General features: G+C 42.8%; 1 protein-coding gene across 2 annotated transcripts in view; it reads right to left on the bottom strand.

The window, feature by feature from the left end:
• Positions 1–24,873, bottom strand: part of rbks (ribokinase) — a 32,619-nt gene that overhangs the window by 2,517 nt on the left and 5,229 nt on the right. For both annotated transcript variants that reach the window (XM_079286651.1, XM_079286650.1), the window contains exons 3-8: positions 20,154–20,286; positions 19,101–19,164; positions 18,644–18,706; positions 17,788–17,952; positions 10,760–10,851; positions 5,643–5,831 (exon numbers count right to left, since the gene is read on the bottom strand). In XM_079286651.1, the coding sequence (XP_079142777.1) occupies positions 5,643–5,831; positions 10,760–10,851; positions 17,788–17,952; positions 18,644–18,706; positions 19,101–19,164; positions 20,154–20,286 (706 nt within the window). The remainder of the gene's footprint in view (positions 1–5,642; positions 5,832–10,759; positions 10,852–17,787; positions 17,953–18,643; positions 18,707–19,100; positions 19,165–20,153; positions 20,287–24,873) is intronic.

Raw genomic sequence — 24,873 nt, 5'->3', positions numbered from 1 at the left:
TTACATTCCCCTGGGTCCTAAGTCCCACCATGTACAGCTTCTTATCACCCTCTATGTACCAACGTACATTCATAACAAATACCACACATATTACGGTAATCAGCATTGCATGTGTCTGACCAAAATACCAAAAAAGCAAAAAATAAATGATTCATTTAAATTATTTTTTTTTAGTTTTTTGTTTGTAATATGTACAATAATCATATCATTTAGTTATCGCTACTGAGAATTTATCAAACATAAAAAACATGACGTGGATAGGTTTGTAGTTTTCAAAGTGTATATTTCAGATTGCATCTCTTACACACATGAAGATAAAGTTGTGAACACCGGCTGAATATCTATTATCAGAATCATAACTATTATAACTGCTACTGTGTAAAGAGAATACTGCTGTTAAAAATAACCTGATTTGTTTAAAGTGTTTACAAACCAAATGTTATTGCACTTTTGTTCATATAGCAGTACTATATGTTAATAATAATATAAATAAAAGTGTGCAATACACTACTTTTGAATTCAATATTGAACTTTGCGCGTAACAATGCGTTTAATCACAAAATAATCTAAAATTGTAATCGTTGCCCAGCACTAATATATACATATATATGTATACATATTCTAAATATTATGGCCTGTCTCGGCTTACATACCATACTTAATAGATTCAGTCCAGCTGAATATTGCTTATTACTAAGTACCGCCACTTTTAAATGATTGTTAGTATATATGATGTAATTATTCTGTGTCCATTCCTGCTCAAACAAGCCACAAGAAGAGGCAGATATGTGCAGCCTTGTGAGGTGCAATGTGTGGTCTGGTTCAGTTGAAAATGTGCTGGAAAAGTGTCCTCAAAATCCCCTGTCCAAAAATGGTCCTCAGCCAAAAGCCTGGCAGATATTACAGGTTAAAAAAGTAAATTGTGCAGATGAATCAGTGTTTGATGTTATAAATGTGTACTCTTGACAGAATAATCTTAAGGCACGATTCAAACCTTTTTTTAAATTTTCAGCAAATGCAACACTAACATATCATCTGCAATGTTGATATGGGGAACATGTTAGCAAGGTTGCTTGTATACATATCAAGATTTTGCATGTGGTGAAATAAAAAGACTTCATATGCCAATTCTTACTGATCCAATCCACTGTCAAATAAGCACTGACGAAACAAGTCTTCACTGTTCCAATCTAAACTTTAGGCCACTTGACTGCGCGGGGCCGCCCTCCAACCTCTACCTCCATCTTACTAACATCCCCTCCGCCGAGACTGGCATGTGTCACTACTGGATCTAGTGGATGAAGCTCAACGAGGCTGACAAGCGCTACCCCCTTCAGCCGCTGCCACCGCTGCCCTCGACACAGTTTGGTGAAGGTTAGATCTGGGACCCTGTCAATCAAGTGACACAAGCGCTTGTGATGAGCTGTGATGCTCTCGCCGGATCGGCTCCATTCGCCGCATCTTGACCTCCGTGCCGTTCCTCCGCCTCTTCCCCTCTGGCACTCAGACTGGAGTTAGAAATTGGGATGGCAGATGAGAAGCTTACCAAATTAACCAAGAATGATTTAGGAAGTTCTCTGCAGTGGCATGCCATCAGAGAGGGGCTGAACTGTTTTCCAATTGTGAATTAAACAACTTCCAAAAATGACCCTGGAACTTTTATAGCATCAAGTTCAGTTTGATTCACTCGATCAAAAGTGTATTTTTGTCCCGTTTTGGACAAATTAAAATATAATAATGAGTGAACTTGGGTTGAATTAACACAAAAAAAACATAGAAAGCTTTCCTTCTGCTGTTAGGAACCTTTTGTACCTGGTAGGCTTTCACAGACAACAGGCGTCAGGGAGTGACCTTTTAAAAAATAAAATGTTTCTGACCACAGCTTCAGTGGCGCGTGTTCAGAAAAATAACTGAATAGTCAACGCAAGAAGCAATAACCTCTGCCTCAAACAAAAGAAGCGCACACAGAAACTCAGAAGTACGTCAACTGGGGAAGAAAACCCAGAGGATAAAAGACGACGGCAGCGCCCACAAGCTTTGATTGACAAGTCATCTTTGGAAAGTGCAGCGCAGAAACACCACAGCAATGAGCACTTCACACCAAAGACAGACAGAAAGAAAGCAGATCTCAGAAAAAGGGCTCCGCACTCTTTCATTTTATGAATCTGCTGCTGCCCACTGAACCTCTCGAGCCTCCGGAAACCCGTGTGTGTGATTTCTCACCCAGGGGCCTCCAGGGATCCTGACTCTCATGTGCCGTTAACTTCCGAAGCCTGCAGCTTTTGTCAATGAAAGGCCTCCCAGGAGAGAGCAAAGACCAACTGACGGGCAGCGGGGGACTCACAGCAGCATTCCGTGTCCGGAAGCTTAAAGCGGGACTTTGCGAACAGCCGGGGACGAGTGGTCTGAAGTGACAACGGGGAGACGATTCAGAGATCATGAACATATTTTAATTGGATCAATTAGGGCTCTGCGTCTTTCATTCATCCGTCGCGCTTTGTTTCTGTCCTCTTTCACCCTTTTGTGTGATCGATGTGAGGGCCAGGCCCAATATCTGGGTTGCTAAACAGCAGCTGCTGTGGCATGTGCGGTCCATTAAAACATAGTGATGTGGCAGTTTTTCTCACTGGGTCATGCTGACCTGCAGTTTTGCAGGATTTCAGGGAATGCAACGCTCAGGAGGTATTCCCTCACCTTTTGCCTTCCGGGAAGGAACCACGCAGTCGGTCCTTGCATGTCTCCAATCATTGGAGAAGACTGGGAATAATTTGCCTGTCCAGACCCAGCTGTAATGTCTGGTTTGGACAGCACTGTCTACCTTTTTTCGCCGTACACAGTGGACCTCCCGGAGCAGTGGAAACCAAGGCCACCCAAGTCCTGCTGGGTTTAACAGGCGGTGTGTGTGTGTGTGTGTGTGTGTTCGTGCGATAGCCTCATCTACAGTAACTGTCTACACACCCATACACACACACAGCCAAGGCTCTGATCTCAGCCAGGGAAGCCTGCACTCAATTTAAGACAAAAGGGAGACAAATGGATGCAAGGGGGAGGACCCACAGTAGATGATTTTCCTTTGTTGTTGATCCGGATTCACGACCCTGACTCAGTCCACGAATACTCGTGCCATGTAAGATGTGTTTTTCAGACAGCTGCGGGAGGAGCGGATGATGAAATAGTCGCAGCAGGGGGCAAGCTAAACGATTTAGCAGCCATGTTGGCACATCACTAAGCCAAGCTCGATCAATCAAAGAGGAGCCTAACGTCTGGGGTTAGGGTCGGAACAAAGTGAGGAAACGCACCCACATAAGGAAAGGTGAATCTGTGGTGGTTCCCCAATGAGCGGCAGGTCACGCCACCCGAGGAGCCCCAGCCGAACAGAAGCCTTCAGGTGAAATAGCGAGAAACCGCAAGTGACTCAATGTGTTGATACAGAGAGGAATCGCAGCCCTAGAATACGGCCTCAATTCACAGCCCGATACCAGCAGCACCGGGGAGCGAAGACAAAATCCTCGTGGCTACAAGTCTCAGCATAAGTCTCCAAAACATTTCTTCTGCTACCGCTGGAGAAAACACAATCAAAGCGGTGAGTAACAGAGGCAATCACAACTAAAGAGGGCCTGTGTTGCCAGAACGAGCACACAGAAGTGAATAATGATCTTGATAACAACCTGTTGTTTTTTCTTTTCCTCTCTCTCCAGTAAAAAAAAGAAAAAGAAAAGGCCTTCCTGGAAGAGGGGATTATGATGTCCAAAAGAGTTAAACACTCCAGATTTTATGGGCCCATCAAAGAACAGAAGGGGGGGGGGGCTTTCTGCTGACTGATGCAAGCCCAGGAGGTGAGTCACAAGAGGGGAAAAAGGGGAGGGCAGGGGCGGTGGGTAAGTGCTCCTGGGGTGGCGATGTGTGTCCCCTTCGAAATACGTAGGTAGGAAGGTCGCACACCGTTCAAGGAAGCGAGCTCTTTTGTTTTTGAAGCACCAAAGTGAGACGCTGCTGTTTAGTTCAGCTGCAGTTCCTTTGGAGTGTCTGAAAACACACACACACATCCGACACTTTTTTATTTTTTAATTTTTTTTTATTTTTTAACTGCCTTTCTGCTCTGCTTTTTCCCTGACTTCCGCAATATCTCATGTGGCTTTCGTGTAAATGCTAAGAGTGCACACTTGTAATTGTTTTACGATGATGCATGATGAACAGCCTTCGGAAACTATAGCGCTGTGAAAAGCCCAGAGGGGAACCATTCAGTTAAATAATCCATTACTCAAACATTTACAACGGTCTTTAATCAAACCTGGTTAGCACAAAGTTGTGATTAACACCTTGGTGCGATGACGTATTTGGTCCCACAAAAAAACCCTCAGAGACAGGAAATGCAAACATCTAGCCGAGGTTTTTTGTGACAAAAACAAGCCACAGAGGCCGGGGTGAAATGAGTCAAGCGGCGCCGGCCTCTTTTAAAAGATTCGAATCCTCCTTTAAGGAGGGAAACAGCCGGTGGTCACCACATCCACGTGATCTCAAACTGTTCCGCTTGAACAACACACGGATCTGTTGCTCCACTGGAGCTCGCAGTAACAGGAGCACCAAGATGAATGGGCAGATACAAGTTCTTTGTGACAAAGTTTTGTTATGGAATCCGCCGATTCTTCTGAGAAAAATAATATGTTCCTTTGTTATTGCCGAACAATTTTAAGGTATTCCTTCCAGTGAGAAGTGGGCTGGTTTACATCATTTTCTATTTAAAACATGTTCCTTTTAACGAATACCACCAGCCTTCCTCTCAGTCATAAGTCATAACCTACTATTGAAAAAAAAAATACATCCAACTTTTTTTTGTCATTAATAATTCTATATTTGAATTATTGAAAATATTAGAAAAAGATTACATTACATAATTTATTTTATTTAAATAGAGCTACCGGAAATGGTTCAAGCTTCTCATACGATATGAACATTTACAGATATCTCGAGCTGATATCACTGCAAATAAAATATCTTATTGTGATGGGAATTTTCATAATCTTCGGACACTATACAGACTAAACAATGAATGAAATAACTTAAAACGTAGTCAGGAAACATATCTGAATCTAAATGCTATTGCCAACAAGCTAATATGCTCACAGTGGCAAAACTAAACATGCTGATTTCAACATTGTTTGGTCTCAAAGAAAGGCAGACAATTGTGAAAAATTCCTGATTTCCTAAGGCTCTGCTTGAAAAATGACTTAAATGATTAATAGATTATAAAAATAGTAAATTTTCCGTTGATCGTCTAGTCACCGAACAGTTTCAGCTTTAGAACACAGTTTTGGACACATTTTTAAAAATGACCTGATGATGGCCTTTGATGATAGGTCAATGGATCACCAAAGTGATTCCAATTTGTCCTGAGGTGAACACAAACACAAATTTGACATTTTACTAAAAACACAAAATGTTAAACTCATGGTGGCGCAAGAAGAAAACTCAGGGGATCATCGAAGTCGGCAGGATTTATCCTCTGAGGACCATGAATGTCTATACATAATTTAATGGCACTAGTTGTTCAATCCACTAAAATGTGCTAATTTCACTAACATCTGATATTTTTTTAACTAAAAATGATTACCATATATCTGTATGTATCATGTCACGCTCACCGTGGTGTCCACAGCTGGGACTGCGGTAGTTTGAACATGTTTGGAGGAAGACCCCTGTGCCTTGACAACCACACAGCCTTGGGGTCCCAAAGTGATGATGACTGAACCACAGCCGCGCTTTAGCAGCTCCTGGCCGGCCCGATGTGCTTCCTCCACATTAGCTACCGAGGAACCAGTCAGCAGCTCAGCCTGTATGGAGACGGCAGGAGCAGAGGTAAGACAGTGAAGACATACAACACTGTGTAATCACATATAGAACGCAGTCCTATTTAGCTGATCATGAAGATAAAAAATGGATCTTGTCCTGGAAATAATTCTAAATGATTTCTTAAACATTTTCTTAGAAATAAGTCTTTGTTTCTCGATCAGGGAGCTAAGTTAATCAGAGGTTAGAAATGGAAATTCAACAAAGGTCTAAACCAGCACTAGAGTGGGATACCAGGAAGGATGCATTATGGAAATTCCCCAGAACCACGGCCTGTGTGTGACATGCAAGTCAGAGCAAGGCCTTGAATTTTTGCATTTCAAAAAACATGAACTATAAACTTGCATCTCTAAAAAAAAAATACATCCCAACCATTTACTATGTCCAAGGATCCCTTATTAGTAGTCTATTACGAGTATTTTGCCTATTTGGTTTAGTTCACTGTTTTGTATTAACAGTCCTGTGATGAGTCAGCTCTTAATTACACACCGACTGTGGTCAGACACATTCAGTCTGTTAAGGCTTTGCTGGATCCGTCAGCAGTCTGTGGGCCAAACATTTTTCAAAGAGTAGATTCTCTGACTACGCTGGTTCATCTGGCTCCAAGATGACTAAACAGTGACAAAGCAGGACTCCACAGCTGATGTTTGAGGGGAACTTCAAGGCAAACTCGAGAACCGCAGCAGTTCTCTCCAGAGTAAGTGGCACCCTTGATAGAGATGAGCCACGTTATTTTTTTACCCCTCTGGTGATTAAAGACGACTGCATGGCAAGTTTATTTGCAAGCGTGACTGAGAGAAAGTTACGTGATATACAATTCATGCAACGCAAAACCCTGTCAGATTAAATACTGTGACATCGTTTTTTTTTTTTTATTATAAATGTTTATTATTGGTATTTATTAATTTTGAATATTTTTTTACCATTCATAAGTCTTTAAAAATATATATGTTTTTGCTACTTATTGTATTTAGTTGCTCTGGCTCGGTTTTCACAAGTTTGATGTGCTAAATTCTTCTTCTTAAATACAACATGCTGTCCTTACAAATCACAGGCTCACTTCTCAAAATACAGACACCTTACAGACAAATGTCAGTGTGTATTGCGATGTAACTCGTGGCATTTCTCTTTAGTTCCCCTGTTAAGTGGCATTGCTACATAATTGCTACTTACTTTACAACCACAGCCATACATTCCAATAGTGGGGACAAAAAGGAAAATAAATGCATTTCTTTTCCTTTTGATTATTGTTAAAATGATCAATGCACTAAGTGTATGTTAGAGTAATGCAACTCATAGTTTAATAGTGTATGTTTTCAGCTTTACTGTGGATGAATGCATTTTAGAAGATTACATTAAGCTTACAAGTGATTGAAATATTTAAGGTTTGTGGATCCAGAAGAGAAAAAGTACATTTAATTTTGTCTTGTTTGAATGTATGATTAACTGTCGTGTAAAGTCAGTTTCCAGACTCTATCATTTACATTTACAGTAATACCGTTTATTCAATTTAAAGAATAAAATATGTCATTTGAAATACTGACATTTTTTTGTATTATTACAATTTGTATAGCTTCGAGCAAACTCGCAAAATAAGTCACTGTTTGAGAAAATGATTTGATGACAATTTTATTTTCAAATGTACCAATGACTGAAATTAAGTTATAAACTTACCGTGTGTGATTCTGCTTAAACTGATTCTGATGTTTTACTTTGTGTGCTATGTCGACTATTGAGAGCATAATTGGGAGTGTACCATTTTGCGTTCAGGATCCTGCAAATTGTAACTGTTGTGAAAATTGAGCCAAATAAATGGTAATACACTGTGATGTATTGTTTTTCCTATTAGACCATTCATTTTCTCTCTTACTCTCATCCATTACACACCTCTACATACAGACTGATAAACATAGCCCTCCACACACAACACATGATAGAACATCTATTGTACACCTGTAAGGGTTTTCATTAATTAGGGGTGTAACGGTACGCGTATTCGTATTGAACCGTTCGGTACGAGGCTCACGGTTCGGTACACATGACGAACCGAATACGTTTGAAAAAAACAAACAATTTTATTTAACCAGGTAGTCCCATTGAGATTAAAAATCTCTTTTGCAAGATGTAAGTAACAATACAAGATGTAAGCAAGATGTAAGTAACAATACTGCATAACATTAAGGAGCAGTTTTTGTTTTTTATGCTGATGTGTTGCTAAGAAGACACCCCAGAAGATGAGTCACTCAGGTATAGTTCCATCATTGTTCAAAGTCAAAGAATAACTTGATGATGTTAGTTGTAATGAATAAATATATTTTAAAATAAAGTACATTTCTCTGGCATTTATAGTTTTCTACTGTACCGAAACGTACCGAACCGTGGCTCCACTGTATCGTACCGAACCCAACCGTGAGTTTTGTGAACCGTTACACTCCTATCATTAATACGTACAAATGACAAGGACAAACAATGTTTAACCTCCCCCCCACCCCACTTCCCCAGACCCTTACGATAACACAATGACAAAATATTATCAATAGCGGACTACTGACAAAAGATGAATGACATAAACCCACACGGGAAAAAACACACAACACAGTAGTACCAAAATAAATATTTGAACAAAACTGAAATCTACATAAAACATTACCTACATTGTACTCTCAATGCCTTTCCTGTCTCAAAGGTGATGCGTATTCATATTATTTTAAGAAACATTGTCGCCTTATGTTTGGATATATCTAACGCTTGCATTTCTAAGTGATGTAATCAAACATTTCAAGATCTCTTTTGTCAGCTTCTCAGTATAAAAGTTATCTTCTCTAAAATCCTAAATGATGACGTGAACCCATTCTTTAACAGTTGGTCTATTTGTTGTCCAATAAAGAGCAATACGCCGTTTGGCTTGCAGGATACGCGTGTCTATATTCCTTTTTCCTTAGTTGTAGGTTTGAAGGGTACAAGTTGAAAATGTAAATTTTACACATCTTTTTTTTCACATATTTTATTTTATTTCAAAACTCATCAGCACCATATTACATTTACACTAATAAAAAAATGTACACATAAGAAAAACGTGATATTCCATAAATCAAATAATAATATTAATAATCTTTTGTCCAAGAGAAAAAAATATTTTGTCATATAATTTGTTCACAAAACCACATGTGAAAAAAAGAAGGAATTTGATTCCTTGTAATCTAAAAATAAAAAAGGAATGTGATCCATTTTAGGGTGGACTTCCCCTTTAATTTGCTGCAGCAAACAACAACTACATATCACCCAGCTATATAAATACTGGCTGTATGGAAAACATACAAGCCTGTTTCTTAATGCCTGCTACTCCTATTAAAAAGCTTGTGTGAGATCCCTTTCAGGTCTGTGGATGAGAGCGACGTGGATCCATTTCGGCACGAGAGGTCCTCCGGTGAGGATATCAAAGATAACTCCCCTCACTATGAAGCACTTCAGCGTAGAAAGTGGGCTGAGGATCAAAGAGTGTGTGAACTTTGTCATCCTAAAGCAACCCCCCCACCCCCCGGACCCCTCAGCTTGAGCGTGGTACAGTGAGACCACACACCTGTACAGAAGGTGTGCCAGCTATAACCCCCCCACCCCGGAGGGTCAAAGCCCGGTTCACACTCATGTTGAATAGGGGTCTGAGGATCCGATCCCCCCCCCCCCCCCCCCTCCTTTGCTTTGGTGATCTGTCAAAGTGAACAATGACCTTGGACAGTTCAAAAATAAACCGCAGAGTGCATGAAGAGCCCGCAGCGCACCCCGGTGTTGTCGGATGCCAAGAGAGAAAAAACAACCGTTTTATTAGTCATCAGCTTCTCACCAGGGCAGGGAATCAATCTACCTCCCTCTGTGTACAAGAATATGAGAAAGTTGTGTTATGTCTCTCTCGCTGTCCGTGCGTGTGCGTGTGCTTATCTCACACACATACTGCACAAAGCATATGCAGTAGAACGCTGTAGACATGGTGAGTGTAGGCATAGGTGGAAAGAATGTGCTGTCATTACAGTCATTTTCTATATATATACTGTATATATACAGTATATATATATACTGTATATATACAGTATATATATATATATACTAATCAGCATTTACCGCGTCCCTGAGCGGGATGTTTTAGCGCCCTTTCCACCCCTGCATAGGGCCTCACGCATAACATGACTGTACCTTCATGACCTGCGCTTTCGTCAACTCTCCCTTTCATGTCCCCACACCTGGCTACAGCTTTTCTCCGCTCTGCATCACCACATCAAATACAGACTCCCGGGCGAACTCACATCAACTTTATCCCCGAGGGGGCGGCTGACTCAGCCAAAGAGCACATCTGCCTTGTTGTTTTTGCCCCTACGATTCCCATCTAACCCTGCCCCCCGACCCGTCGCTCACCTGTCATCACCTGACAGTCGAGACATAAGGTGCCATGACACCAAGTTTTTACCGTAAAAAGGCGGAGAGATGCTCAGTTCCCTCGTCATATCAGAGGGTTTACATGTATGGATAAAGGCTACAGTGGGGCTATTGATGTGCTGGCAGGGGTCATGACCCAGGGCACAGAGTTGGATCGCTGTGAAAGCATGTGTGTATGTGTGGGCGCGCAGTAACATCTCACACTCACCTCAATGTGAAAATGAGAACGATAGGAATGTTGTTGGTAAATCGACCACATTATATCACTGTAGACTGCATGTGAACAACGCAAGAACAGAAAGCTGGTCAATTCAGTACAAACAAGTTTGCTGTGTAGGAGTGGTTTCAGTTTCCTCTCTGCTACCTTGTTATTGTTGCGAGTGTATACGTGTGTGAGAATGAAGAGTTATTGTGTGAGCAAGCATAAATGCTGCTGTGATAAATACTGCGAGGTGTGTGTGTGTGTGTGTGTGAGATTCATCACCTCAGACTCATTACAGCAAAACACATCAGAGGCTCTGTAGAAATCTGCATCCAAGTCTGCAATGGCCGGTGCCGGGTTGAATATTGTCTTCACTGCAACAAGAAACCGGGAAGCAATTCATTTCATTGACTGAAATGCGAAACATTATCATGTACAGGTCGCTCAGGACGATGTGCGATCCTTAACAGGCGTTTAAAAAAATACAATTGTTCTCAGTTACAGTTGCCAGCTCGCATTTAAAGGGCTACAATTGTGACAATGTCCCTCGGTGACACATTTTTCGAATTGTCTGATGTTTCGTTTCCATTTGCTAACCTTTACTGTCGAGGCCTGACATTACCTTAATTAAACTTTCAACGTGAACAAAGGCTAGCAAGCTACCACTGGGAATTGCTCTCGCAGGCAAAGCTCAAGTGGATGAGCTTCTATAAAAGGACACCCTTTGAACGATTAAATTAGCATTCCCTGGAAAGGAAGGCCGGAGGAAAAACATAATAAAACCCTGGTGGAAACGGCCTCACATCCTGCAGTTATGGGGCGGCGTGTGTCAATATGAGGCGCATAACCCTACACATGTGCGTGTCAGTGTGTGGGTGAGCTGAGTTGTGACCCTTTCTCTTTGCGCCGAGGCACGCCTGAGAGGGTGAGAGCGAGAGAGTGCAAGAGAGTGTTTGTCAGAAGTAATCCTCCGTACGTGTTGCACATCACTGTCTCATGCATATTCATGAGCAGGGAGCATTAATGCATCTAATACCATGATTTCTGTGTATGTGTGAGGATAAGCCCAGCTTGACGAAGCGATTAATTCTCATATCTCTGTGTACAAAATAAAGCCTCATGCAAGTGTGTGCGTGTGAGTGTGTGCGTTAGGAAAATATATGTTCAGCGTTGGTGACATCAAAGTCTGTTGTGCAAAAGTGTGCGCCTAGTTGCTGTGTGTGTGTGTATGTGTGGGTTTGCGTGGGCACATGAGAGAGCAGCTGCGTGGGTTTGTGCAGGGCTTTGGCCACCTGGCGCTTTGAGGTGGATGCTGGGGTGCTCGCTAGTAAAAGTGGATATACCGTCTCTCTCTCTCTGTCTTTTTCAACACACACATATATGTACTGTATGAGTACCCTACATGAGCCAAAACCGTGTCACAAAAAAAAGTGATGCTATGTTCTTCCTTCTTCTCCCTGCTCTCTCTCTCTCTCTCTCTCTCTCTCTCTCTCTCTCTTTCTGTCGACCGAATTGCACCTCAGTTCCCATCACTTTGGTTTCCAAGGCAAGTGCGAGATCTCTGAAATGTGACGCCTCCGTTTTTTGCATACAAGGAATGGGATCTCTGTCTGCCCCCCTCGCCTGTTTGCGGCCCTCTGTATCTGTTCCTCATATCCTCCTCTTCCATCACAAATGCCGTTCGGGGATCCTGAGTAAGAATAAGGCTGTCGTTATTCTAGTTTGTTCTTATCACCAACAAAAGCCATGAAAACACCAAAACAAAACCTCAGTCCGTTTCTCAATACTTTCCTTACCCTGTCTGTTCCACTCAGTTCCAAACCCGTTGGCTCCTCCTGAGGAGGCAAATTCGCAACAAATGGGTCGCGGCCGCTGACAGCACCAGGAACTGTGCATCACTTGCAACCGCTATCTGCCCCGTCTCCAAAATTCACAAAAGACACTGCGCTAATGACATTACAATGCAAACGCCTTTTAAAGTGCAATTTGCATGATAAATTGTTTATTTGTCATGCCACTGCTGCAGCAGATGCCTTTGTCGGTCTACAATCACTGCTGCCATGATCACTGATGATGTATGAATGCCCTTCAGATACCTCCAACTCTCTGAAGACACTAATAGTTTCGCTATATCTGCGTGTGGCTATTAGCGCTGCTTTTTTGCATAGAAAGAGACCAAATTTGCGCCAAATGTCTGCATATTAGCCAATTAAAATATGTGCAAATAGCACAGGAGCAGTGAGATGCTGTTCGCATTGCAGTCGGGGTGCGTTTTACTCTCTGCGGGTGCTTTGAGACTTCCACGGTTTATTTTTGTCAAATTTCTGCAGGTTCATTGGGCTCCAAGAGCGCACAATCCTTTCGTGAACTCGTCACCTCATTCTGCCAATTGAGGACTGATACACTCAACCTTCTATCGCCAATTTCATTTTTTTGAAAAGGGCTTTGTTATTTCCTTGAATAGCGAGGCGTGTATTAGCACACATTTGGTGCTTTGTTTGTGGACAACAGTGGTGTATAAAGTACCCAAAAGCCATACTTGAGGAAAAGTAAAGATACCTTACTGGAAAATGACTCCAGTAAATTGTATTAGAATGTAACTTCTTTAGATTCTATTAGAATGTAACTTCTTTACATTCTCATAGAATATAAAGAAGTTACATTGTATTAGAATGTAACTTCTTTATATTCTCATGTAAAGAAGCTACATTGTATTAGAATGCAACTTCTTTACATTCTCATGTAAAGAAGTTACATTGTATTAGAATGTAACTTCTTTATATTCTCATGTAAAGAAGTTACATTCTAATAGAATATAACTTCTTTACATTCTCATAGAATATAAAGAAGTTACATTGTATTAGAATATAACTTCTTTACATTCTCATAGAATATAAAGAAGTTACATTGTATTAGAATATAACTTCTTTACATTCTCATAGAATATAAAGAAGTTACATTGTATTAGAATGTAACTTCTTTATATTCTCATGTAAAGAAGCTACATTGTATTAGAATGCAACTTCTTTACATTCTCATGTAAAGAAGTTACATTGTATTAGAATGTAACTTCTTTATATTCTCATGTAAAGAAGTTACATTCTTATAGAATATAACTTCTTTACATTCTCATAGAATATAAAGAAGTTACATTGTATTAGAATATAACTTCTTTACATTCTCATAGAATATAAAGAAGTTACATTGTATTAGAATATAACTTCTTTACATTCTCATAGAATATAAAGAAGTTACATTGTATTAGAATGTAACTTCTTTATATTCTCATGTAAAGAAGCTACATTGTATTAGAATGCAACTTCTTTACATTCTCATGTAAAGAAGTTACATTGTATTAGAATGTAACTTCTTTATATTCTCATGTAAAGAAGTTACATTCTAATAGAATATAACTTCTTTACATTCTATTAGAATGTAAAGAAGCTACAGTGTATAGAATGATTCTATTGAAGTTATTCCTTTTTTAAATGTTTTACACGAGTCACTAATCACTTTAAAAGAGTGATGATAGCTGATTTAACTTACAGACATGAGATTGATCTTCTCATGTCGTTCTTTATACAATGATATAAATTCATCCCCGTTTTATTGATATCTTACGAAAAGTTACTCCTCATTTTTTGTGCGTTTTTCCTGCAAAAGTCCAGCAACATGAGTCTGTTTTGGCTTGTTACATGCATACTGTCTTTTCAAAATAAACTTCCATCTTCACAGGAAACAACTCAGGTTTAGGCGATGAAACTACTTAGTTATGTTTAGGAAAAGATCATGGTTTGCATTAAAATATCTACGGAAGTGGCGTTGCTTAAGTACGGAAGTCACAAATAAATCAACATTGGCTTCTCGTTTCACACACGGCACACACGGCCTCCTGGAGGAAACACAGTGTTAGTTTGACCATCCACCTCTCCTCATCCCACCCGTCCTGTGTGGAATGCTACTCATGTTGTCGCCCGCTAGCTATAGCATGTAGCATCCTGGGCATCACTGGGAATTAAAACACCGCGGCTTTGAGAGCATTAACGTGATTAACCAATGATTTAACTTGCTGCTAGGACCACTGATTCACCAAACCTGCTTACTTGCAGTCTGTGTTCCAACACAGTCCCCGACGCTGCTCTCAGGATTCATTTTGTTTCTGAAGATAGATTTGATTTTGTAGCGAGTAACGAAGGTTTCAGGGGAAATGTATCGGAGTAAAAGTATCAGTTTTCTTTGCAAAATGTAGTGAAGTAAAAGTAAAAGTCAAAAGAATTATTAACAGTAAAGTAAAGTACAGATACCCAAAAAAACGTTTAAGTAAAGTAACGAAGTATTTCTACTTCGTTACTATACACCACTGGTGGACAACAATTGAGCTCTATGGCACTTGTTAGTTGGATAAAATCTTTTAAAATTCATTTGAAAAGTGTGTTTCAACAAGCCTCCATTTAGTTTGTTTTCTCCTCGCCTGAGGAACATTTGTTTTCTACCACCACTTTGTTCTCTTTTGCTGTACTGCATCCTCACAATGAATGATCTATGAATGCATCCCCATAAAAGCCTGTTTATTTACATGTTAACTAATATCCCTCCCCCATCTTACAACTCATTCCCTCTCTTCCCCCAATCAGCAGTTTTCCCCCTCCTTTTTCCGAGACGCTAGCCTGCATATCGAAACACATGATGCTGAATATGTAAGCCTGATTTGTACCGCTACTGGGATAACTTTCACAACATATGTGGAGTACTTCGGTGGCATTAACAGACACCGATCAGTCAGTTAGCGAAGCACTAACCACACGCTGTATACCGTGTAAACAGGATAAAGACAGTATCCCCGAAACATCTAAAAGGCTTACTCAAGCTTTACTCGGTCTACCGTCGACGATCGTATTATTGTTTGTAGCCGTGGAGAGAACTGGTAGGAAGCACGGAGCATGCCTTCCTGTACCTGCTCCCTCATCGTGATCCCGGCGCTGATGTCAAATGCATCGGCCCCGACGCATGAAGGAATCTGCCTCTTCGATGCAAAGGAGCTGCTGCTGTGGACGGCACGGTAACCGGCGCGTCGTGATCGGGTTGCTTTGTTTTGTTGGCTCTCCAGGTGTTAGTGAAACCACACACACACACACACACACACATACACACACACACACACACACAGCTGCTGGGACAGATGTGGTAATACTGGGATGTGTGCACACTGAGTCACGTTTGGCAGGAGAATGTGTGTGCATGTGTCATGACTTTTTTGTTTTGATTTGCACAGAGGTTCAAAGTCTGGTCGTGCATGTGCTGGAAGAAGCAGCCAGAACAGTTCAGAAAGTCCAAAATGACTGCAGCTTTTGTTTGCTGTGGTCGATTTAGGAGGAAAGGTGGATGAAAACAAGGGCAGGTGGGGAAAACAAGGAGATCACACACACTCTTGCATGCTCGCACACACACACACACACACACACACACACACTCTTGCATGCTCGCACACACACACACACACACACACACAACTACGCACAGACACAAAAATGAGTCATCAGTGAGTCTGTGAAAGGGCTTTAAGAGGCTCTAATTGCATCTGGTGAGAAATATAAAAGCGGCTTCTTTCTCAGACAAGGAAGAGGGGGAGGAAGACTGGTTGAAGGCGGAAGAAGAAAGAAAGAGTGGAACTACACAACCCCTACCATTTCATCAGTTATTAGTATTCATTTAATTGCAATAACTCCTCAATATTAAGCAGTAGATGGCAATAAATACAGTATATACATGTGTTTTCCTCTCAAAGAATTACACGTAAGGGAGAGTAAACTCATCCTGTGAGTTTTTTCTGAGAGCTGGCATCCGCGGTGCGTGTGGCTCGATGGTGACATTTGCGTAATTCGAGCGGCGCTTCACCCCCGCGCCATTAAAATGATATCGCCGCCAAACCCATTAACACCCAGTTCTCTCCGGAGGACTCCATTTACGCAATAATCTGGTGCGGCAGCGTCGAGGCTGCGTCTTCACCCACCTTGCCTCTTTCTCTCTCTCTCTCCTGGTGCCACATGCAGAGCCTGAATCCCACAGTGCAGTCGACGCGGTGACGGATGGGATGGGGGGGGTCTCGGCGTGGCCATCTGGGCGTCCCATCTGCAACACGGTTATGGCTGCGACTCTTTCAGTTCTGGCAGCCTGCGGCGAGCGATTACCAGGCGACAGGCCCTGATGACAAGAGGCGAGAGGCTCCCCAGACGTCTCGAATGACGCGGACGCCCGCTAATAATAAGGATGCTGCTGGAGATGATGAGCTCAGTAACCTGGTTATCACCAAAAAGGTGGCGGGAGGAAGGGGCCGAGGGAGGGTGGCGGTCTAAAATAGGCCTTGTATCCTGTTAGCTTTTAGTAACGTGCGTGCAGACGTGGTGGTTGATGTAGGATGTGAGAAAACAGGGACACAACAAACTCTCTCTGAAGGACAGTGTAAATGGGGCATACAAACAGAAAATGTTTGTGAAGTAAAACAAAGAGACCTCAAGGGAGAAGTTACCATCTCATCTTCGCAAAACTGCTGCGAGAAGTGTGCGCGCTGGCCGATTTATCCGTTTCAGAAAGAAAATCGAGCGAGCCCTTCGCTTGAAGCGCATCAACGCCTTCATGCAACCGCCGGAGAGCGATACGAATGGGACCACGAGCAGGAAGTAGCAAACATGCATCCTGGTGAGGTGCAATGCTGTTACTGTTTGTTTTTACTTTTTTGTGATTGAACGGTTTTGAAAATGTTCTTTGCGTCTGACATTAAGCACCATCAGCTACCAGTCAGACCGGACCAAGTGAAGCGATAGTGTTAATAGAATGTGCAGTATCAAGCTAGCTGATGAGTACGTGTGGCCAGAGAGGAGCAGGCTCAACGGGCTCGTGCATGAGGATTAAAAGGGAAGTGATATGCATATAGTCATATTGAGGATAAACGTATGAATGTTTGGGACATACTGAGCACACAGATGGCCGGCAGAGAGGTGGATAAAAATGCAGAAGTGGTTAGAGAAGTTTCTAGGGACATTTAGATTTTTTTGGACACATGTTCTTCCTCCGTCGCTAGGATTCATTGCAACGACGTAGAAGCAAACATTGTATAGTTCTAAAGGAGCCATGGAAGACCACAGTAACCTCAGTTGGTGAAAACAATCAAAACAAATGAAAAATAGTTAATGGAACACAAATGGAACCACTTGTTCAGTATTCTATAACGTTATAACACTTTTTCAAACTTCGTTTCTTCAACCTCAGGGGAGTATATGTGTGGCCTCACCGCGGCGTTGACACTCACTGACCTTTGTTCTCCTGCGCCATGCGTAGTGCCTGCAGGGACGTCTGCGGGCTGATCTCCAGCTGGCACACCAGAACTTTTGCACGACTGATGGCCGGAAGAGCTCCCCGCAGCTCCTCTCCGCTCAGCAGCATGTTGGCACCGGCCACGATCACGATGGCGTTCTCGCCTGCCCATCGTGTCAAACAGGACATCAGAAGTCAAGCTTCCATCAAAACTGTCATGCTAAACTAAGCATACAGTAGAAAACCAAATAAACCCACTTGTAAACACATAAACCCTAATGTTCTGATATGAATTGGTTTGGTTTTCTTCCTGGGCTTTTCCTCTGTCACTTTAGGAAACGTTTTAAGCGTTTCAATTGACCTTTTTACACTAATGCAAAATGGCATGTGCACATTTTGTTATGGTTGATTATTTCCTAACTTAACAGTCCTCTTTCAAAACACTGAATTCAAACACTGAACTACATAATGATGTGTGAGGATGTTAAACGGTAGAAAAAGGGATCCAGGTCCAATAGGGGGTCCATACGTCGTGGGAGTTTTACATCACCGACTGTATTTGCTACATGACAGAAATTGCTCTGCAACATGGAAAGCCTTGGATGTCGCACATTGGAACCTGTCGATACTTAGCGTGGTTTGGTGCACTTAAGTATTTGTGTATGTGTATCCAGTGATTATAGTCACTTGAAAAGTGGTGAGTCAACGGCAGAACGCATGGGCGTACATGTGTGTGTGCAGTAGTGAGAAAAAGTGCGATGCTAGCACACATGCACCCTTGGTTGTGCATGTATGATGGACATTTCTCAAAAGAGATTTTAGGATCTGAGGGCGGTTCGCGGCAGAAGCATTTACCTGCATCGTTGACAATGATGGAGGCAGCTCCTGTGGCTGCTTCAGAGGTCTGGCCTACAAAGTCTGAGACGGAGCGAGAAAACCAAAAGCACCCGTCATTTGTCTTTCATCGAACACACCTCTGAAAAACAAAATGTCACCATAGTAACTAACCGCTACTAATTGCTTGGAGTGCATTTGGCTCACGACACGGTTTCTCGGCTGTGAAGGGACAGGCCGCAGATTTTTTGGAGTCTGATTTGTGCACTGAGTACAACTTTTGGAAAAGCAACTTTATTTTTAAACAAATCCATGTTTCGCCATTGGCCATAACAATAGAGAAACTTTCCAGCCTTGAGCCTCGAGTAACCAAAAGAACTGACAAAATATAGACTAAAAAAAATAAATAAAAATCTTTGCTCTGTATGTGAACTTTTTACCATTCAACATGGAAATGGCAACCAAAAAACAACTGTACCTGTGTGTACGCCATTGTCTTTGAAATTCTGAATGTAATTTTCTCCAAAGAAGTCTTTACCAACCTAGAAAAGATTGAAGGAAAAACGATTACAACAAAGAGAGTGTCAAGCGGGGTCAGACTTGGTTAGCGGCAACTTTTTGAAAAGTGGTATAGTAAAACCTCAGTTGGGTTGGATCTTTGTGTGCCCCGCCAGCATACTGGCATGGTGCCGCCGCCAAAAATGTACAAAAACCAACACAAAGTCAACAAACGCATACACGCGCAAACACACACGACCAGCTGCGCCAAGCCTTGAAGACACGATAACCCCGCCTTCACGCCTCTTCATACCCACCTCGCTTTCGTTTCCTTTCCCTCCTTCCCGTCTTCCGCATAGGGATGTCCACATCTGTAGCTACTTTGGGTTGTGGAAGGGGTCCCCACCTTGCCCCGAGGCATCTACTTCGAACCCACGCTCTCCAAAAAACGTGCCAAAACGCGGGCACATCTAGCTGCCTGTGATAATGGGTTGGGCTGGTATTGGCTGCTTGACCTCATTCTCTTTGAAGAGTGGCCTTCCATCTTGGATGTTTTTTGACAAGCCCGGGTGTCTATTTTTGGGTTCTCCCCATGCCCGGAGAGCTCCTCCCGCACTGGGTTGTTATCGATCGGGCCTCTTTGTTCTGACAGAGGTGGGGCTTCGGTGCTTTGGTGCTCAGGTTGAAAGGCCACCCTGAGCCTACTGATTGGAGACTGAGGGTTGTATGGTATGGGAATAGGCTTGTTTGAAGGCGCGCAAGTGTGGGTGGGCGTATGCATGCGGTATAGTATTGATCAAGAGAAAATGAGATATGGAGAGTTGATGTGGTGAAATGACTGAAGTGTGAACGAAGCTATAAGGTTTTTGGGAGTTGTTAACGAGTAAGACGTAGTTGAGCCAAAGGTTGGGCAAGCAAAAGTAAGTCTTTTTTTAACTGAAATGCACAGATTCATGCTCTGATCCAAACTAAACACCCACTATAACACAGACTCTACTGCACAGAAGCTTCCAACCTGGATCCAGTGTCCTACCTTGCAGACCATGGCGGTTTTGGCCCCCAGTCTTGCCGCCTGTATGCACTGGTTGGCACCTTTCCCTCCAAAGCCTATGAAGAACTTGTGCCCATGGATGGTTTCCCCGGCTTTAGGTAGCCTTGGTGCCTGGCTAAGGGGAAAAATAAAACAGGCACAGGTACATTTTCACATTCAAAAGAACCTTTGGAGTCCTCTCCAAAGAAATGCTATGCTTGGAATTTTTATCCACAGTCTCTTCACTTTGCAGATAAACGTTTTGAAAATGCATCCTTCAAACTTTGAAAGTGTTTTATTTACCAGTGTGAGCATTCTACGCTGGAAACCAAGGAGTAAAGCGAGATGTCAAAATGTGAAGATAACCCTTCAGGGCCGAACCATTTCCTGGTTAAGCTATTTATTTATCACTGGAAAATGTGCAACAAATACACAAACAAGAGGTTTCGGTAGTGTCTGCTGAGGATTATATATTTTGGTCCTTTGAAGGTCAACAAAATGCAGTTATTGCCGGAATGAATGGAGCATAGGACCCCCTCCCAGACTGACCATAGAGTTTGCAATTGCCTCATCATTCCAAAAAGCACTCTAGCTAGTTTACCTACAGTAGACATTCAGTTAGATTTGAAGTGTCTCCAAATTTTCAAATGATGCAAGCAGCCAAAACCCATAGATGTCTGAGCTTGACACTGGCCGCACAACTAATGCCTGACTCATCAGGGTTGGGTTAAAGTCCCACCCCTTCCCCTCAAGATTGATGCACCGCTAGTGGGTGCCCTCAGGAGGAGTTGCCTGTTCCCCCGATTCTTCCAATCAAGGAGCCAGAGTGGGCGGTGAGTAACATGGGTGAGAGACAACAGACGGCTTCATACTGTACGTCAGGATGCTGTGGTCTGGCCCCGGGCCAGCGCTACAAGGGTTTGTGGATGGCAAAATGTTGTCATAAACTTGTTTTTCACCCTGTTGTTGCTCTTTTTTTCACTGTGTGTGTGTGTGAGTGTGTTTGTGGCAGGTGTGCTATGACAGTAAACCCACTCAATCCCAGGATTTCCAGTAACTGAGACGCTGGCGGCAAATACTGGAGGTTGCTATAAATGCTGCTGTTTTCGCACCGGCGTGTGAAAACACTAAAATGCCCAAGGCTACAACAGGATGTGGGGTCAGCGAGACTGAAATGTGGTGAGAAGCAAACGGAACAAAGATCGGACACATGTAAATACGCATGCGCAAACACCTCTTACACACACACACACACACACACACACCTAGCCAAATCTACTTGAATGTGTAGAAGAGGTAGGAATAGGGTACTTGTGCAGCCGCTTTATTACATTTCTTCCAATCTACACATTTATTTAAATATTAAGAGACTATGTTCTGTTGGGGGAAACTCTTTTATTGTGATTAAACTTCTATATACACTGTAAATTGATAAGCCATGTGGCAACAGGTGAACCAAACACACATCACAAAAGAACTACGATGCGTAATAAGTACAAGACAGTACACATATCTGAATAAGCAAAATATATTACAAAATGAATACCTCCTTCATAAAACATCTAAGGCTAGCAGCCAGTCCTGGGTGTCCCCGTCTCACAAGGAAAGAGTTTGATACCACTGTTATATCTGTATGGTGAATATGACTGCCGCCAGTAGCCGGCTAGCTTAGCTTAGCATAAAGACTGGAAAACAGCTAGCCTGGCTCTGTCCAAAAGTAACAAAATACACCTATCAGCACCTTGAAAACTCACTGAATAACACGTTATCTTGTTTGTTTAATTAAAACTCCAGGAGGAGAAAGATACCATGTTTAGTGAGATTTTGCTACCTTTGGACTGAGCCCAGCTTGCTGCTTCGCCCTGTGTCAGTCAAGGAGAAGAAGCTCTAGCTTCAGATGACAATTACAACCATGCATGGTGGAATCTTCTTCTACTTAATCGAGTAGATATTCCAGTTCCTCTGCTCTTTAATTCTTCTTCAGTGGAGTGCACAATGCTGGCAAACTGATAGGACGGCTTTTTGTCAGATGGGGAGCCGGGGGTTCAGTGTATTGCTCAGGTACACTTCGACATATGACACGTCCCAGTCGGGGATCGAATCGTTGACCTTCCGGTTCCCAGACGACCCTCTTAACCCAGTGAGCCACGGTCAGTGGGCTGCCATTGATCAGCTCCCGGGGAGCCGGGGGTTCAGTGTATTGCTCAGGTACACTTCAACATGTGACACGTCCCAGTCGGGGATCGAACCGTTGACCTTCCGGTTCCCAGACGACCCTCTTAACCCAGTGAGCCACGGTCACCCCACAATTATTGAGATATTCCTACAATTGTGACCTTTGTAGATCATAAAAATAAAAAAAACACTGTCAACACAACATTTGGCCGACAGCCACCTAAAGCCAAAAAATAAACAGATTTCCAAATTCTTAAATAAACCCACCCACGCCTCCCCGTGCCCGGAGAGACACTCGGCTATTGTTGTCTGTGGTGAGTGCGCCAAACAAACAGGGCAGTTATGTGCTAAAGTGCAACCTCGGTGCGTTTTCTCCCATGGAACCCAAAACGCAGCGAAGCAGGTGTTTCGATGACGTGGAGTGTTTGCTCTGAGGCCGACTCTCATTTCCCTCTCCTCTGTCTCTAGGAGTGTCATTCCTCAGCTGTTGGCGAGCAACGTGGGGAAGTGGACAAAAACCAAATCAAAATGCAGTTTTTCACAAAGTCTTTCCCAAAACACAACCTCCGAAGTGAACTTACAGATACACAGAGTGAGCTCCAGCTTCTTTCATGTAATTACTGATTGATAAGCACGGGGTACTGTACGGTGGTTCTTCACACAGAAGCCATTTTAATCCAAGTGTGGTAACCTTCAGCTCGGCTTGTGCCTCAGACGAGAAGCTTTTCAAACATATATGCGTCACTCATAATCATTTTCCTCTTCCACGAAGGTTCCTTAGGCAGAGGCTCGAGCGAATCGGGACAAGGTGAAGGGACTTAACAAAGAACAGGTCGAGCAAAGACAGCATACCTTACATGGTCACAATAAGCCGCTTTTTCTAACAGGAGGCGGCGTGTCGGAGCACGACGTGGGCGTTTTTGTTTCTACGTGGTTCAACCGGTGGTCAGAAACTGCCTATATCAGTGAGTACAACAAGCCACTTGTTGACCTGTTCTGTGTCTGGATTGGTCGGCGCTCATGGACACTTTCCCAGCTTACGTGAAAAGGTTGGCACACTGATCTTTGACATGGCTTATGATATAGAGCAATTCTCCTGCAGAATTGCAGAATAATGGAGACTATTTTTTAAAAGTTTCAACTTTATGAGTCGGTTTTTTTTAACTTGAGGAGAACACTGAGTTGAAAATGCTCAAGAAACTCACATTTGAAAAGCTGGAAGCAATCCAGATGAATTTTCTAGTCGTTACTAACCACACCTACAGTTGGGGCCCGCATCTGTGAGTCCGGGCTTAAGATTCAGTCGAACAGAAACATTAGATGAAGGTGTGTTGACTGTGCTTACATTGTGACTCTGCTGGGAAACTTCACTGAGCAGGTGATGAGTGTCTCCACTCAGTGAACTGAGGCAGCAGGGGGCACTGTATGGCTTTGACAATGGGATAAAAGCCGGAGAGGCTCCGCCACTCCTCCTCTTTGTGCACTGCTGACAGTAGGTAGACGTCCGACATAACCTTTTCACTGCAGCATAGTATGCTCTACAGCCTGACTAATGCATTCATCGCAAAAAAAGGCCAAAGGGATCTGAGTTACACTCGTGTGTTTGTGTGGGGCGAGACCGAAGCGGAAGAGAGAGACGAGAGTGTGAGATGTGTGTTTCTTGTGTTCGTGTGCCTCCGCTGTCTGCCAGTCAATTGTGCTGCCGCCCAAAAACTGGCTGTTCAAGACAACTGGCTTTCTAACTTCAAACCCGCCCCTATTTGCATTCTGACCCCCATCCAAAGAGCCCCCATTCCCCCCCCCGCACACACACACACTCTCTCCAAAAACAAAACAATTCCCGTTAGCTCCATTAGGATCCTAATTGGCTACGCCTGCCCTTCAAAGCAGAAAGTCACTGGTTGAATTGCTAATGAGCAACAAATCAAATACTCCGCCCCCAAAAAAACAACCAAAAAAAACATAGGAGAAGGCATGTGTTTTTGATAAGTTGTAATTTGTGGGTGACAACGAAGATGTGACAACTTGAGTTAGAGTGAGCGCACACAAAATGTTCCTCCTGTCGGCACATATTGTGTGGTTGTTCATTTAGATCTCCATTTGCTGGCAGCCGGTTGACAGTTAGTTTTCACACAGAAAAAATATAATACAAGATGTATGACACAACTGTCGCACAAGCTCAAGCAGCATGCTTCAGAGTCTCTGACAGGGAGAAGTGTCGGTGGAACGGGGCCACGCGAAGACGTGACATCGCACCGTAAACTTTGCTCAACGCATCCATCGAGATTGTGTCATTCCTTACAAAGGTTGCGGTAAATGAGGCTGACAAATTGTTTTTCAACAAACCAATTGTGCTCCAACTGATGACTAATGATGAGTGGGAATGGATCCTACTTGGCTCGACAAATCTCACCACGTATGAGGGTGATGCAACGCTGACATTTTCGTAAGCAGCAGTAATACCAGATTTGCCATGGGATGGTCACAACTATGTCTTCTGTCAATGACTTGATGAATGATTGTAGTGGTTTCTACAGTCATAATGACC

Source organism: Melanostigma gelatinosum, assembly GCF_949748355.1.
Source record: "Melanostigma gelatinosum genome assembly, chromosome: 16".
NCBI classification, from domain to species: domain Eukaryota; kingdom Metazoa; phylum Chordata; class Actinopteri; order Perciformes; family Zoarcidae; genus Melanostigma; species Melanostigma gelatinosum.
The sequence above is the reverse complement of the archived record's forward strand: the minus strand, read 5'-3'. Positions and strand labels throughout refer to the sequence as shown.